General features: G+C 53.3%; 1 protein-coding gene across 1 annotated transcript in view; it reads right to left on the reverse strand.

Moving 5' to 3' along the window:
• Positions 1-12,242, reverse strand: part of COL22A1 (collagen type XXII alpha 1 chain) — a 242,116-nt gene that overhangs the window by 175,040 nt on the left and 54,834 nt on the right. Inside the window, exons 7-11 of the mRNA XM_055314212.1 lie at positions 11,745-11,825; positions 10,542-10,658; positions 6,821-6,865; positions 4,532-4,594; positions 1,341-1,379 (exon numbers count right to left, since the gene is read on the reverse strand). Of these exons, the coding sequence (XP_055170187.1) occupies positions 1,341-1,379; positions 4,532-4,594; positions 6,821-6,865; positions 10,542-10,658; positions 11,745-11,825 (345 nt within the window). The remainder of the gene's footprint in view (positions 1-1,340; positions 1,380-4,531; positions 4,595-6,820; positions 6,866-10,541; positions 10,659-11,744; positions 11,826-12,242) is intronic.

Raw genomic sequence — 12,242 nt, forward strand, 5'->3', positions numbered from 1 at the left:
ATGCACACATGCACACACACAACTGGGTTCCTACTGTATAGATATTTTCCCACATGCTCTAAAAATTAGAAAAATGTTATTGTCATTTTCGAGGTCATTAATCGTTCGTCTAAATGTGGTTTTGCGTTCCTGAGCGCCGCTGCGTTATTCAGCAGTACGATAACCGAGTTCACCTTGTGCCTACAACATGGCACGTGCGTGCTTCCAGGCTCCCTTCTGAATTACACTGACTGAACCATGGGCCCTGAACTTCTGGGCATCCTTGATTTATCTCCGGAGAGTAAATCTCTGGTGTGAAAGTATGCAATGAAAGGGTACCTACAGGGGGCGGGGGGCGCGGACAGGCTGGCCATGGACAAGCTGTTCCCACAGTCGTGGAACAGAGTGGCACCTGCTCGTACAGCCGGCCCTATGTGAGGGGTTGAGGAAAACCCTCTAGGGCCCTGGGCACTGCGTTCTGGGTCTGCAAGTGCCTGTGGTCTGGCGAGATGTTAGCACAAATGCCCGCCAGGAGGTCCTGTGGTTGTCTCTCCTGGGACACAGGAGGTACATTTTTAATAGCTGGTGGGAGTGAAATATGGCATTTTAGCGACACTCTGGTTCTTATTTCTCCTTACTGGCTAAGAACTTAAGAAAGCTTTCCTCCTCAGAAGGAAGCCCTGGGTCCTAGGATCTGTGCTTGTTATGATGAAGGTAAAAGAAGGTGTAACATTCGTATTTAGGGGGAGCATGTACAGGTGTGTCTCCTGTTTCCTCCACTGCTCTGCCTGTCTCCTCCTGCAGCTCCTCGTCATCTCCTCTCGAAACTTCCACAAGTCTCTTGGCGATTCCCCAAATTCCTCTGGTCTCTCCCCTCGCACCCATCTGGCACCTCATACTCAAACATTCCCTGCATGTCTGACTGTGCACAGACCCTTTGGTGTCTTTCCAAACTTCAGATGAGGCCTGAGCACGCTCTGATATCTAACGCCCTGCAGGATGGTCCTCAGACCTCTCTGCAGCTCTGTATCCCGCTCCCTATGCACCCGAGTGAGCACCCTCTGTTCCAGACATGTGTCTCTCACCCATGGCCTACACGAACATTCTCCTCCAGTTGTGTTCGCTCATGCTCGTCACTGCCGGGAAGCACTGGCCAGGATGTACACATCAACTGCTCAGGTCCGGGGACCCTGCACACTGAGGGCTCCTCGCTCAGCCCAGGAGGTCTCTGCTCTCTGCTCGGATCTTATAGGCAGCACAATGGTGGCACCTCCTCTCCCAAATGCAGATCCTCCCCACCTCATCTTGCTCTCTGGCCAGCTGCACAGCCCCAGGAAGAGCGATATAAGGGAGATGCTTACCTTTTCACCCTTCTCTCCTGGGAAAAAAGGTCCTCTGCCCTAGAAAAGGAAAGCAGGGGGTCAAGATTTACTAGAGAGCATCTCCATGTATGATGTCACACACGGAAGCACCACCTAGGGTCTGAAAGGGTTGTCATCAGCTCTGCCCAGCGTCTTACAAAAGGGATGATAACCCTTACTTGGGGGTTCATTCTCATGGGTATAACCCCATTTAATTTTACTTAGATGTCGGGATGTCTGGATGGCTCAGTGGCTGAGCGTCTCCTTTTAGCTCTGGACTCAGTGGCTGAGCGTCTGCCTTTGGCTCAGATCATGATCCCAGGGCCCTGGGATTGAGTCCCACGTCGGGCTCCCTGCATGGAGCCTGCTTCTCCTCTGCCTGTGTCTCTGCCTCTCTCTGTGTTTCTCATGAATAAATAAATAAAATCTTTAAAAAATAGTAATCTTCCTTAGATGTCATCTTTACTGAGACGTCATCCACCTACTGCACAACTCACCTAAAGTACACAATGCTATAGTTTTCAGTGTATTTACAGAGTTTAACAAGCACCACAATCAACTTTAGGATGTGTTCATCAGCTGAGAAGGAACTGTACACCCTCAAGTGGTCACCCCCGCCCCTGCCCTCCCACCTCCCACCCAAGGCAAACACAAATCTATTTTGTCCTTATAGGGTTGCCTCTCCTAGACATTTCATATACACAGAATCATATGATATGTGGGCTTTAGAGCTGGCTTCGCAGCCAGTGACTTCTCAGCAAAGCGTTTTCAAAGTCCACCCATGTGTATCATGGATCGATGCTCCATCCTACTGCAGAATAACCTGCCACGGCTTGAAGGTAACACACATCTCGTTTATCCGTTCGTCATGTGATGAACATTTAGGTCGTTTCTACCGTTTGGTTATTATGAGTAATGCTGTGCTGAGCATTTGTGTACAGGTTCCGTACGAGCATATGTCTTCATTTCTTTCGGGTATGTATCTAGAAGTGGATTGCTGAGTCACACGGTGATTCTGTTCAGCCTTTTAAGGACGGCCAGAGTGTTTTCCAAAGCAGAGGCACCATTTTCTACCAGCGATGCCCAAGAGTCCCAATTTCTCTGGCTTCCTGGCCACTCTACCCATCACTACCAGTGAGGCCCTTGGGTCTCTAACCATCACCACTGACTTACCTATTTCTCTCTTCAATTATGTCACATTTTGCCTCACATGTTTGGGGCTCCTGTGAGGTGCATGTATGTCTATAACTGCTCTCAATTTCTGAAAGACTGACAGTTTAATCAACATAAGACATCCTCTTTCTTTCTGGAAATTTTGGGTTTTAGAGTCTATTTTGTCTGGTATTAGCACGGTCACTCTGAATTTTTAGGTTTTCTATTTTCAAAATTTATACTTTCCATCCTTTTACTTTCAACTTATTTGCATCTTTGAGTCTAAAGTGTATTTCCTGGGGCACCTGAGTGGCTCAGTGGTTGAGCATCTGCCTTCAGCTCAGGTCGTGACCCTGAGGTCCGCGGATTGAGTCCTGGATCAGGCTCCCCGGAGCCTGCTTCTCCCTCTGCCTGTGTCTCTGCCTCTCTCTCTCTCTCTCTCTTGTTTCTCTCATGAATAAATAAATACAATCTTAAAAAAAATAAATAGAAAGGATATCACCTGTAGACACAATACAGTTGGGTCTTATTTTTGTGTCAGCCTGAAAATATAGCATGATTACCAACAGAGTGAGTTTTATCTATGCATCTTACTTTTCATTTCTGCCTCCTGTCTTTTATTTTTCCTTTATGGTTTGGTTTTGTTTTTGTTTTTTTGCATTAACTATTTTTTAGTGCTCCATTTTAGTCTCTTTAGTGGCACTTCCCCTGTACATTTTGAACCATTTGGGTAGAGGTTGCTCTTGGGTTTACCATACACACCGCATCTTATCACGACCTACTTCAGATTCATACTAATTCCACTGAGATTTCTAAAGACCCGCTTCCCTACGTGGTTCCAGTGCCTCTTCCCCTGATCTCTTGCCTGTTACTACACCTGTTTGCTGGACGCCCAAATGCACACTGTCATGATGACCACTTTGAGCTTGTCATCCACTGTACTCTGGCCTCCACCATCCCTGACAGTCAGTCAGTGAATGATCTTACTGCCCTTTCTCTGAACACGTTGACTCATTTTATTTTTCCTCATGCTGCTTTCAAAAGTTTGTCTTTTGGCATTTTGGCGACAATCTTTCTAGAATAGCTCTCTTTGTGTCATCCTGATTAGAGTTCACAGAGCTTCTTGAATGTGTAGATTACTGCCTTTCACAAAATTTGGGATTTTTTTTCCCCCACCATTATTTCCTTGACTACACTTTCTTCTCCTGCCTCCCTCCTTCTGGCATTCCCATTAAGTGCACTCTGCACCCCAAGGCTCTACTCATTTTCCTGCCTTCCTTTTTCTCTCTAGTCTTCAGATTACATAATCACTGTTGAGCTGTTTGCAAGAACGCTGGCTCTTCCTTCAGCCAGTTCATACCTAACTGTTGAGCCTCTCCACTGATTCCCCTTTTTTTCCCTTCCAGTTGTAATTTTAAGCTCTAGAATTTCCAGATTTTTTTTTTTTTTTAGAAATTTCTCCCTCTATGGATATGCTGTGTTTGCTGACATGCTGTCACAAGACCTGCCTTGCCTCCTTTAAGAATGATTTCCCTTTGTCCTCTATCACTGTGATGGCTACTTTGCAGGTTCTGTTTGCTCATCCGATCCCTGCTCCCCAACCCAGGCAGCCCCTGTTCCCTGATTCTTTTCCTGTGGGCTACTAGGATATTCTGGAGAAGCACACCCAGTTCAATTGGAATGGGAAGGAGATAAAAGCCAGTCAGAAAGAGGAGGCGAGGGGAAATCCAGGCGTGGAAAGACAGCAAAGTTATTCCTGCTGGAGGAAAGAGCATGTGCAGTGGCCGGTGAGAAGTGACCAGTTTGGAGACTCTGGGCTGCCAATCTGGGTGCACAGAACCCAGGGGTGGCGATGGGGGGGCAGGACAGGGCTAGAGCGACAGCTGGGGCCACCTTGGGAGGAATGAGCCCACGGAGAGGAGCCTTGAGCTCCGAAGGCAGTGTGTAGCTCTGTTTGGCTCCGACTAGGTGTTCAATGCATTCTAGTGGACGAGCTCACTAGGGAAGCATGGGGTCGCCCACACCAGCCCTATACTCACCGTGTCGCCTTTTTCTCCCTTGGGTCCAGGAGCTCCGAGCAACCCAGTGGCTCCCATGTCTCCCTGCAGTGTGGAAACCAGAGGAGAGCCCTGGGTCAGGTCCTGTGACAGGGCTCCCCCACTCAGGCTGCCCACCACCCACCCAGCCTCGACTCCCTGGCAGCAGAGTCTGACTCTCACTGCCAAATGCACAATGAGGCCACGTTTCCCACCCCCGGAGAAGGAGGAAGCATCTACATACTTTCCCCAACGTCTTCATTCCAGAACTAAGAACATCCTGAGAAAGTGAGTGGGTGAACGCAAAATGCGTTCGTCCCCAGGAATGGCCCAGCCCCAGAAGGGGGGTGAGAAGCCCCAGAGTTCAAACTCCCACTCTGCTGCTTCTTGTGAGAGCATCATTACTCCTTGGGCCGTAGGTTCTTCCTCTGTGAAATGGGCATGCTGTCATGAGCACACATAACACTGAAAGCATGAGGTGCTTTGAAAATTGCCAGAAGTCAGCCTGGGTCCCCTGATTATGCTCTTTGTACGCCCAGTGTGCCCACAAGGCCCCGGGCCCTCCGTGAAGACGGGGTGGGTGAGCAGAGGAGCAAAGAGTGTTTGCAAGGGGAGAAAATTCACCAGGGCTGCATGTGGGGTGGAGCCGTCTCCTCCCTTGCCATGAGCCAATCCACGACAGGCTTGGGTGCCCAGCACAGGAGCCCTCAGTATTGTCTGTTTTTCTCCCGTCTTGGTGTGCAATTTCATCTGGGCTCACTCCCACCTCATACACTCTCAGAACAAATAGCTAGTTTGCTTGGGCCACTTCCTTGGACCATCCTGGCCTTGCCCTGCCTTCTTTATCCCGAGCAGCTCCCACGTATCTTGCTGGACCCCTGGGTCCCTCCACCCTGGCTGTCCCCACAAGGGACCCTTTTCCTCTCTGTCAATTTTCTCTTGCCACCAGCCTGTGGTCCCTGGGGACAGGGCTCCCTCATTCACTGGAATGTACCTGCGCCCAAATGGGCCTTGGCACCTGGAGTCTCCAGACCATGACACGTGACTGGGTAAATGGGGCCACTGGGAGCCACAGGTGTTCACCTGGAGTCTCAACCTCAGATTGGGACAATGTGACTGGTGAGGCTGAAGAGCCAGGACCTCCAATCCTCTCCAAGGAGCCACACTCCCCTCTACGTGTCGGTGTCTTTGTCCGTCTCTGGCATTCCTGCCCCCAGCCTCGTCCTCCCTGCTGAAGTGGCTGCTCAGCCCTGGGTCTGTCCAACCACCACACAACACGGTCATTCCATAGACAACCGCTGCTTCAGACAAACCTTCTCACCTTTGCTCTTTTCTTCCATTTGACAGCTGAGAAGCTGAGGTGACAGCCTGGGGGCTGCTCAGTGAGGCACAAACCCCTGGGCTCCTTCTCACAAGGGCCACCTGGCACCCAGTACCACTGTGAATTGCTCTCCTTTGGCACCAAGGGAGGGGAGCCCATCAGGTGGGGTGCGTGTACATCTATGCATGTGTGTGTGCACGTGTGTGTCCATGCTCCCCAGCCCAGCAGAGTGGCGGCAGAGGGGAGTAGCGAGAGAAAAGAGGGAGAGAGAGACAGAGAGATGGAAGTGGAGATGGAAGACAGAGAGATAGAAGGGGAGGCATCCTCTCTGGGTATTTCCACCACCACATTCAGCCCTTCTTTCAAACACCAGGCCAGGTAACGGCTTCTGGATCGTGCTGAGCTCCTCTGTCCGCCTGTGTGACCAAGTCACATCTCTCTGGGTCTCAGCTTTCTGAGACCAAAGTAACGATGTGAGAAGGCAGCCCTGTCCAGCTCTGGAAACACTAGCAGCCAGGGGAGCGATGGAAACAGAGAGGGAGCTGGATGATGGAAGATGGAGGTGGCCCTCGCGGAAGCATCTGGCTTCCAACAACTAGTGAGTTTAGAAAATTTGTGCAAGAAGAATTTCATGCAACTTAAAGAAATACTACATGCAGGCTAAATAGACTCTTAGAAGCCCAAGCCCCAAAGTTTCTGGAATACAGAAGCCAAAAAGGATTGATGCAGAATTAGCTGACCACAGAGAGGTCAGCCCACTGGGGCAAATGGGACTGGAGCCAGGACTTTCTGACCCAAACCCTTCTAGGTCAGGTCCTCAGACGAGAAACAGAGGCTCCAGACTTCACGTCAACAAGCTCAGAACAAACACCGCAGGACAGTCATCTAATATGACACTTCATCTCTCCATAGAGCGTACAGCCAAGGTCACCGTGGGCCACAAAGCACCCCTGAGCTGCGCCTGTACTGACCTTTGGGCCGGGGAGTCCCACGGGGCCATCAGAGCCCTTTTCACCCTAGAGGAAGAAGGACAGAAGAAACAAGAAGTAAGGCTCTATTTCATTTCCCCCCTCTGCCTTCCGCAGTTGGCCAGCCCTCCGTAGGCTAAGCCAGTCTCTGAGCGAGACACACGTGGTCAGCAGCTGGACGGGGCTTCCTGTGGCTGCGAGCCCCTGTTCATGAACTCCACGTACACGGGGTACTTTAGCATCATCATCGGTGGACTAAAGACAGGGACAAACAAGATGGTACCCACAGGCTACTTTTACCCTGATGATGTCACTGCTTTAGTTAAAAATGCCACGTGGGGGGAATCCCTGGGTGGCTCAGCGGTTTGGCGCCTGCCTTTGGCCCAGGGCGCGATCCTGGAGTCCCCGGATCAAGTCCCGCATCGGGCTCCCTGCATGGAGCCTGCTTCTCCCTCTGCCTGTGTCTCTGCCCCCTCCCCCATGTCTATCATAAATAAATCTTTAAAAAAATGCCATGTGGCCCGCTAATGGTTCCTATAGTTATTATTCAGCAACAAGACTGTACCCTACATCTACACATCATTTGCTTTCTAACATATGTGCTATTTATATAAAGGATCTGATTACTAGATTAAGAATTCTGATCTCTTAAGTTGTGGGTGCGTGTAAATACTGCCACACTAGAAACCAATGTAACACGATTCATGCAATTGTATGTGCATAGGGGCGCCTGAGTGGCTCGGTGGTTGAGCACCTGCTTTGAGCTCAGGGCGTGACCCTTGGGTCCTGGGATCAAGTCCCGCATCGGGCTCCCGGCAGGGAGCCTGCTTCTCCCTCTGCCTATGTCTCTGCCTCTCTCTCTGCATCTCTTGTGAATAAATAAATAAAAATTTTAAAAACAAAGAACAAAGCAAAAAGAACCCAAACAATTGAATGTGCATAAATCTCACCACCTTAGTAAAAAGGAGGCGACGCCATATCCATTTATGTGCATCTACCACACGTCACTAAAAACGCTCTGGGTACGGTTACATACTTAGCTACTTCATGAACATGTTCTTTTTTAAAAAAAATGGATTCATATATGTCATTTGCATATGCAAATGAGGTAGGTAATATTTTGTCTGTTTGAGCTCACACGGTGGCCATCGGAATGCCTGAACACAGTTCACGAGCACCATGTTTGGGTCTAGAGATGGAAACGCGGACCCAAAAAGTACATTGACCTACGAGAATAATGGAAGCGAAAAACTAAATCCAAGGCTTAAACCACTGGAGGCCAAGTCTGCCTGTGACCAGGGGTCCCAGGAGAGAACCCTCAGATCTCCCGTGTGCCCCATGTTTTATGGAACTGAAGACGGCGAGACAGAGGCAACCCCATATGATGAGGTGGTTGTTGAAGCTCTTGCGTGTGGCCTCTTCTGGAGGGAGGGAGAAGAGGCCCCCTTCCCACCCACCTGTGCATGGAAAGCAGGCCCAGTGGCCAGCTCCCCGGGTTGGGTGCGCCTCAGTGCTCCTGGACACCATAGCCAGAAAGCACATTGAAGCACTCTGGGCACCATGTGCTACGTGTCTTAAAAACTCAGTGTTGTGCACACAGTGGGTGCTTACTGTTTACTGTCAAACAGAAGGGAAGGTTGATGAATAGAGTAATGGGCTATTGGGTGATGCTGCTCAGGCTTTGAGGCTGAGAGTTTGCAAGGTGACAGATCATCTTGAAAAATAAGCCCTTGTCCTGCCGGTGAGACAGGGTGTGTCCTTCATCCCTCCCTCTCAGCTGTCCAGACCCTACCCGCCCGTCATCCTTCACCCCTTGACCCACATACCCAATAGTTCAATAATGACCCACCACTTAATAATGTCAGACTATACACACCAATGGATGAACATATGGACGTGTCAAGATCCGATCTCTGTATCTGGAACTTACCTTGTGGAAGTTAAAAACAGGTGGACATTTTTAGTTCAATGGGATCACTGCCATGGGAGATAGCAGCACAGGGAGAGGACTGGGTTGTAGGGTCTTGGAAATAGCAGGTGCATGGCTGCACAATGAATGATGGAGGGGGGGGAGGGAAGGGAGCCATGTAGACAACAAGGTGCTCAGGAAAGCATTCCTTGGGGACATCTTGAGAGAAGGGCCGGCATGAGCCAGATAAGGGAGGCGGTCCAGCAGACGCTACATATGCCAATGTCCCAAGACAAGGAAGGCCGTGACCCCTCCAAGGGACCAGCAGCTCCTGGTACCCGGACACTGGGGGAGCAACGTGGAGAGGGATGGTGCTAGAAAGACATCTGGGGACCCTCTGTGACCACACAGGGTGGTGGGGTGGGGGTGGGAAGGGAGCGCCAGGGGGTGTTTAAGTGGGAAGATGAGTGGGAGCAGGGGCTGGACGCCTCTCTGAGCCCAGACTTCTCTCCTAGGAGTCCCTTCTCCCCTGCCTGGGGCCACAGGAGCCTGAGTGGGACTTACCCAGGGCACAGCCTGGTTCGGGGTGGGGGGAAAGCCTGGACAGAGCAGAACTAGCTTTGTCTGCCTTCCCAGGACAGCAGCCCTGTGCGCAGCGCTTACTCCTCCAAACCTCGTGACACATGCGCCCTTCTCCTTTGAGGCCCTTAATCGAAACCCAGGGGCAGGAGAGGGGTGGAGGTCCAGTCCTGGGGGCTCACCCCAGCTCCCTGCCCAATGTCTCCCAGTCTAAGCCAGTGGGCACCTGGCCAGGGTGCTTCCTCCTTCACCCCAACCCAGAAAAAGCCTCAGCTCCCAGGAAGGCTGAGCTGGCTCCTTTGGGCAAGTTGGGCCAGGGTTTGCCAGCCTCACGTAACTCAGAGTTCCTGGGGGCTCCCCGTCTCCCCAGGTCTGGCTCTCGGGGTAGAAAGGAAGGAGGGAGAGGAGGAGGGAGCCTGCCCGCTAGGACAGTGCACATGGAAAGTGTGTCATTCCAGTGAACTTCACTGTGGCTACACATTCCTTCCTGTCTGTCTCGTGCCCTGCAGCCACTGGGCTCCTCCTACATGCTGGCCCCGAGCTGGGGAGGGGGGGTGTATAGCGTGGGACATGACTGCAGGCCGCAGGCCACGGCCCCCGCCTACGGGGTCCAGCAGAACCTCACAGGGACCTTCCCCAGCACAGCTCTGCTTTCTACCATCCTTGTGTGCTTGGTTAAGTTGTTCTGCTCAAAAACAGTAGAAAACTTTTTTTTTTCCTTATCAAAAAGTCCCCTGGTCTACAGGAAAACAGAACAGATGAAGGCCCCAGGAACTCAATGAGACGTTCGATCCAGGCTAGTGGATGGTGCTGGTGGTGTTCATGGAAACACCAGCTTGTAAACCAGAAACTAGGTACATCAAACTCTATTTCTATGTCACCTACGCTGAGCCTCCTTGGCAAACCAGATCTGCTCTGACGACTTGCAAGGGCGTGGAGAGGGACTGGCCTCCCACCAGCAGGAGTCCGGAAACCTCAGGGAGACATTAGCTGCAGGGGGACAGGAACGGGTCTGGGGGCTCCCCTCCTCTGAGCTGGAATAGCAAGGAACAAGAGGTCCTAGGACCAAGAAGGGCTCCCTGCCGCCCAAGGCCCCCAGAGCCTGGGGCTGTCCTGCCCTGGCCAGCCTTGTGCATGATGGGAAATTCCCAGCTGCACCGCTGCTCCTGCTGACCACTCCGCCCTGCTCAGCTCGGGCGCTCCGGGCTGGCGGCCGACGGTCGGCTGTGGGGGTACCTTTTCTCCAACCGGGCAGGAGCAGTTGATGGTCTTCAAAAACCCGATCTGTTCACTGCCGGGCGTGGGAGGCCGCGGGGGCGGCGGCGAAGGCTCCGTCAGCACAGTCACTTGGCACTGAAAGGCAATCCCGGGGGTCAGGAGGCCCGAACCTCGCTTTTCAGCTGGCACCGCTCCCCGGGAACCGAAGGAGCCTGAGCTTGAGCAGAGGCGAGGTCGGGTCAGGTCGGGTGGCAGGGCCTGGGTGCTGAGGCCTTGGAGTCACAAGGGCCTGGGCCACCCTGCAATCAGCCATGTGGCTGGCCTCTCAGCAGGTGCAGGAGCCGCGCATCCCTCTGAGCCTCAGTGTCACCCTCTGCAGAATGGGGACAAGGGTGCGTCCACGGTGATGTGGTGAGGAAGGATTCAATGGGCCAGCTCGGTGCCTCACACCTGGCAGGAGCTTGGTAAGGACTCATTTCTCCACCATCACCAGTTCCCCGTTGCCCTCCCTCTGCTCCCCAAGCCTCACCTGACCTCCTCTCCTTCTCTCCAGGTCAGGCCCACTTGACTCCAAAGCCCGATCACTGGGGGCTTCCACCACCCGTGTCCCGGGCACAGGGCCACCGAGCACCTGCACGGATGTCATCCACAGCCCTGGGACGCAGGTCCTGTCGCTAAGCCCGCCCTCCAAGTAGCCTCAGGAAGGGGGTTTGTTAAGCGGGTTGGGGAGGGAAAGCCTTGAAAGGGAGTGGAGGCAGGGAGGCCGAGAGGTCCCTGGGAGAGGCTGACCCACCTGCGGGTCAGAGGAAAATCTCTGATTTTTCTCATTCCTCAGTCCTGCCTGCAAGCTGCCTCCTCCCCTCTGCAGACCAGCCCAGTGCCAGGGCCTTCCCTCATGAGCACGGGTCGGTCCCTCCCAGGGCCAGGCTGCCAGCCTCTGCCTCCTCCGCCCCCCAGAGCTGGGCCCTACAGCTTGGCCTGCAGCCTGGGACCTCAGAAGCCCCCAGGGGGACCTGCATGCCCCCCCAACCCCCACCCTGGGTGTCCTGGAAACAGCCCTTGCTCTTGATAGACACTGGGCTCCTGTCAGGCAAGGTCTGAGGGTGGCACCCCCGACCCCTGAATGCCCATTCCTGGGCCCTGGACACCCCGTCCCTCGGGAGGGAGCCCACGGACCCACCTCCCCACCCCTACTCCTTCCCGCACGCGGGGGCTGCTCACCGGGCCCAGGGGGATATCGCAGCAAGTCTCCAATTCCGCGTGTCGGGAGTCACAGTAAATCACAATCCGCTGCAGGTCGAACTGGAAGGGTAATGAGGACAGGGTGAGTCTGGGGGACATGGCAGCCCGGAACCTCGGGCCTGCGCAGGGGTCAGGCCCCACCTGCTCCTCTGGGTCGCTCCCCTCCCTGGGCTGAGCCTCGGGGGGAGTCCACGTGTCACCTATTTGCTCACCCGCTTCTAGAAGCGACAACCCAAGAGCAAGGAGGTTAGAGGTTACAGGCTAGCGGCACAGACGAAGGATTCACCCCTGAATCCTCCCCCCCACACACCTCCTCCCCCAGGCCCCGCCGCGGGGTTTCCTTCGAGCCCCCCACTGGTGCCCTCACGACAGGCTCCGAACGGCTGCGAAAAGTAGCTCATTTTCAACCCCTCCAGGCATCTCCTGGTTGCTCGACTCCGCAAAGTCAGAATGTGCCCGTTTCATCCCCTTGAACAC

The sequence above is a fragment of the Nyctereutes procyonoides genome, unplaced genomic scaffold (genome assembly GCF_905146905.1).
Source record: "Nyctereutes procyonoides isolate TBG_1078 unplaced genomic scaffold, NYPRO_anot_genome, whole genome shotgun sequence".
Taxonomy (NCBI): Eukaryota; Metazoa; Chordata; class Mammalia; order Carnivora; family Canidae; genus Nyctereutes; species Nyctereutes procyonoides.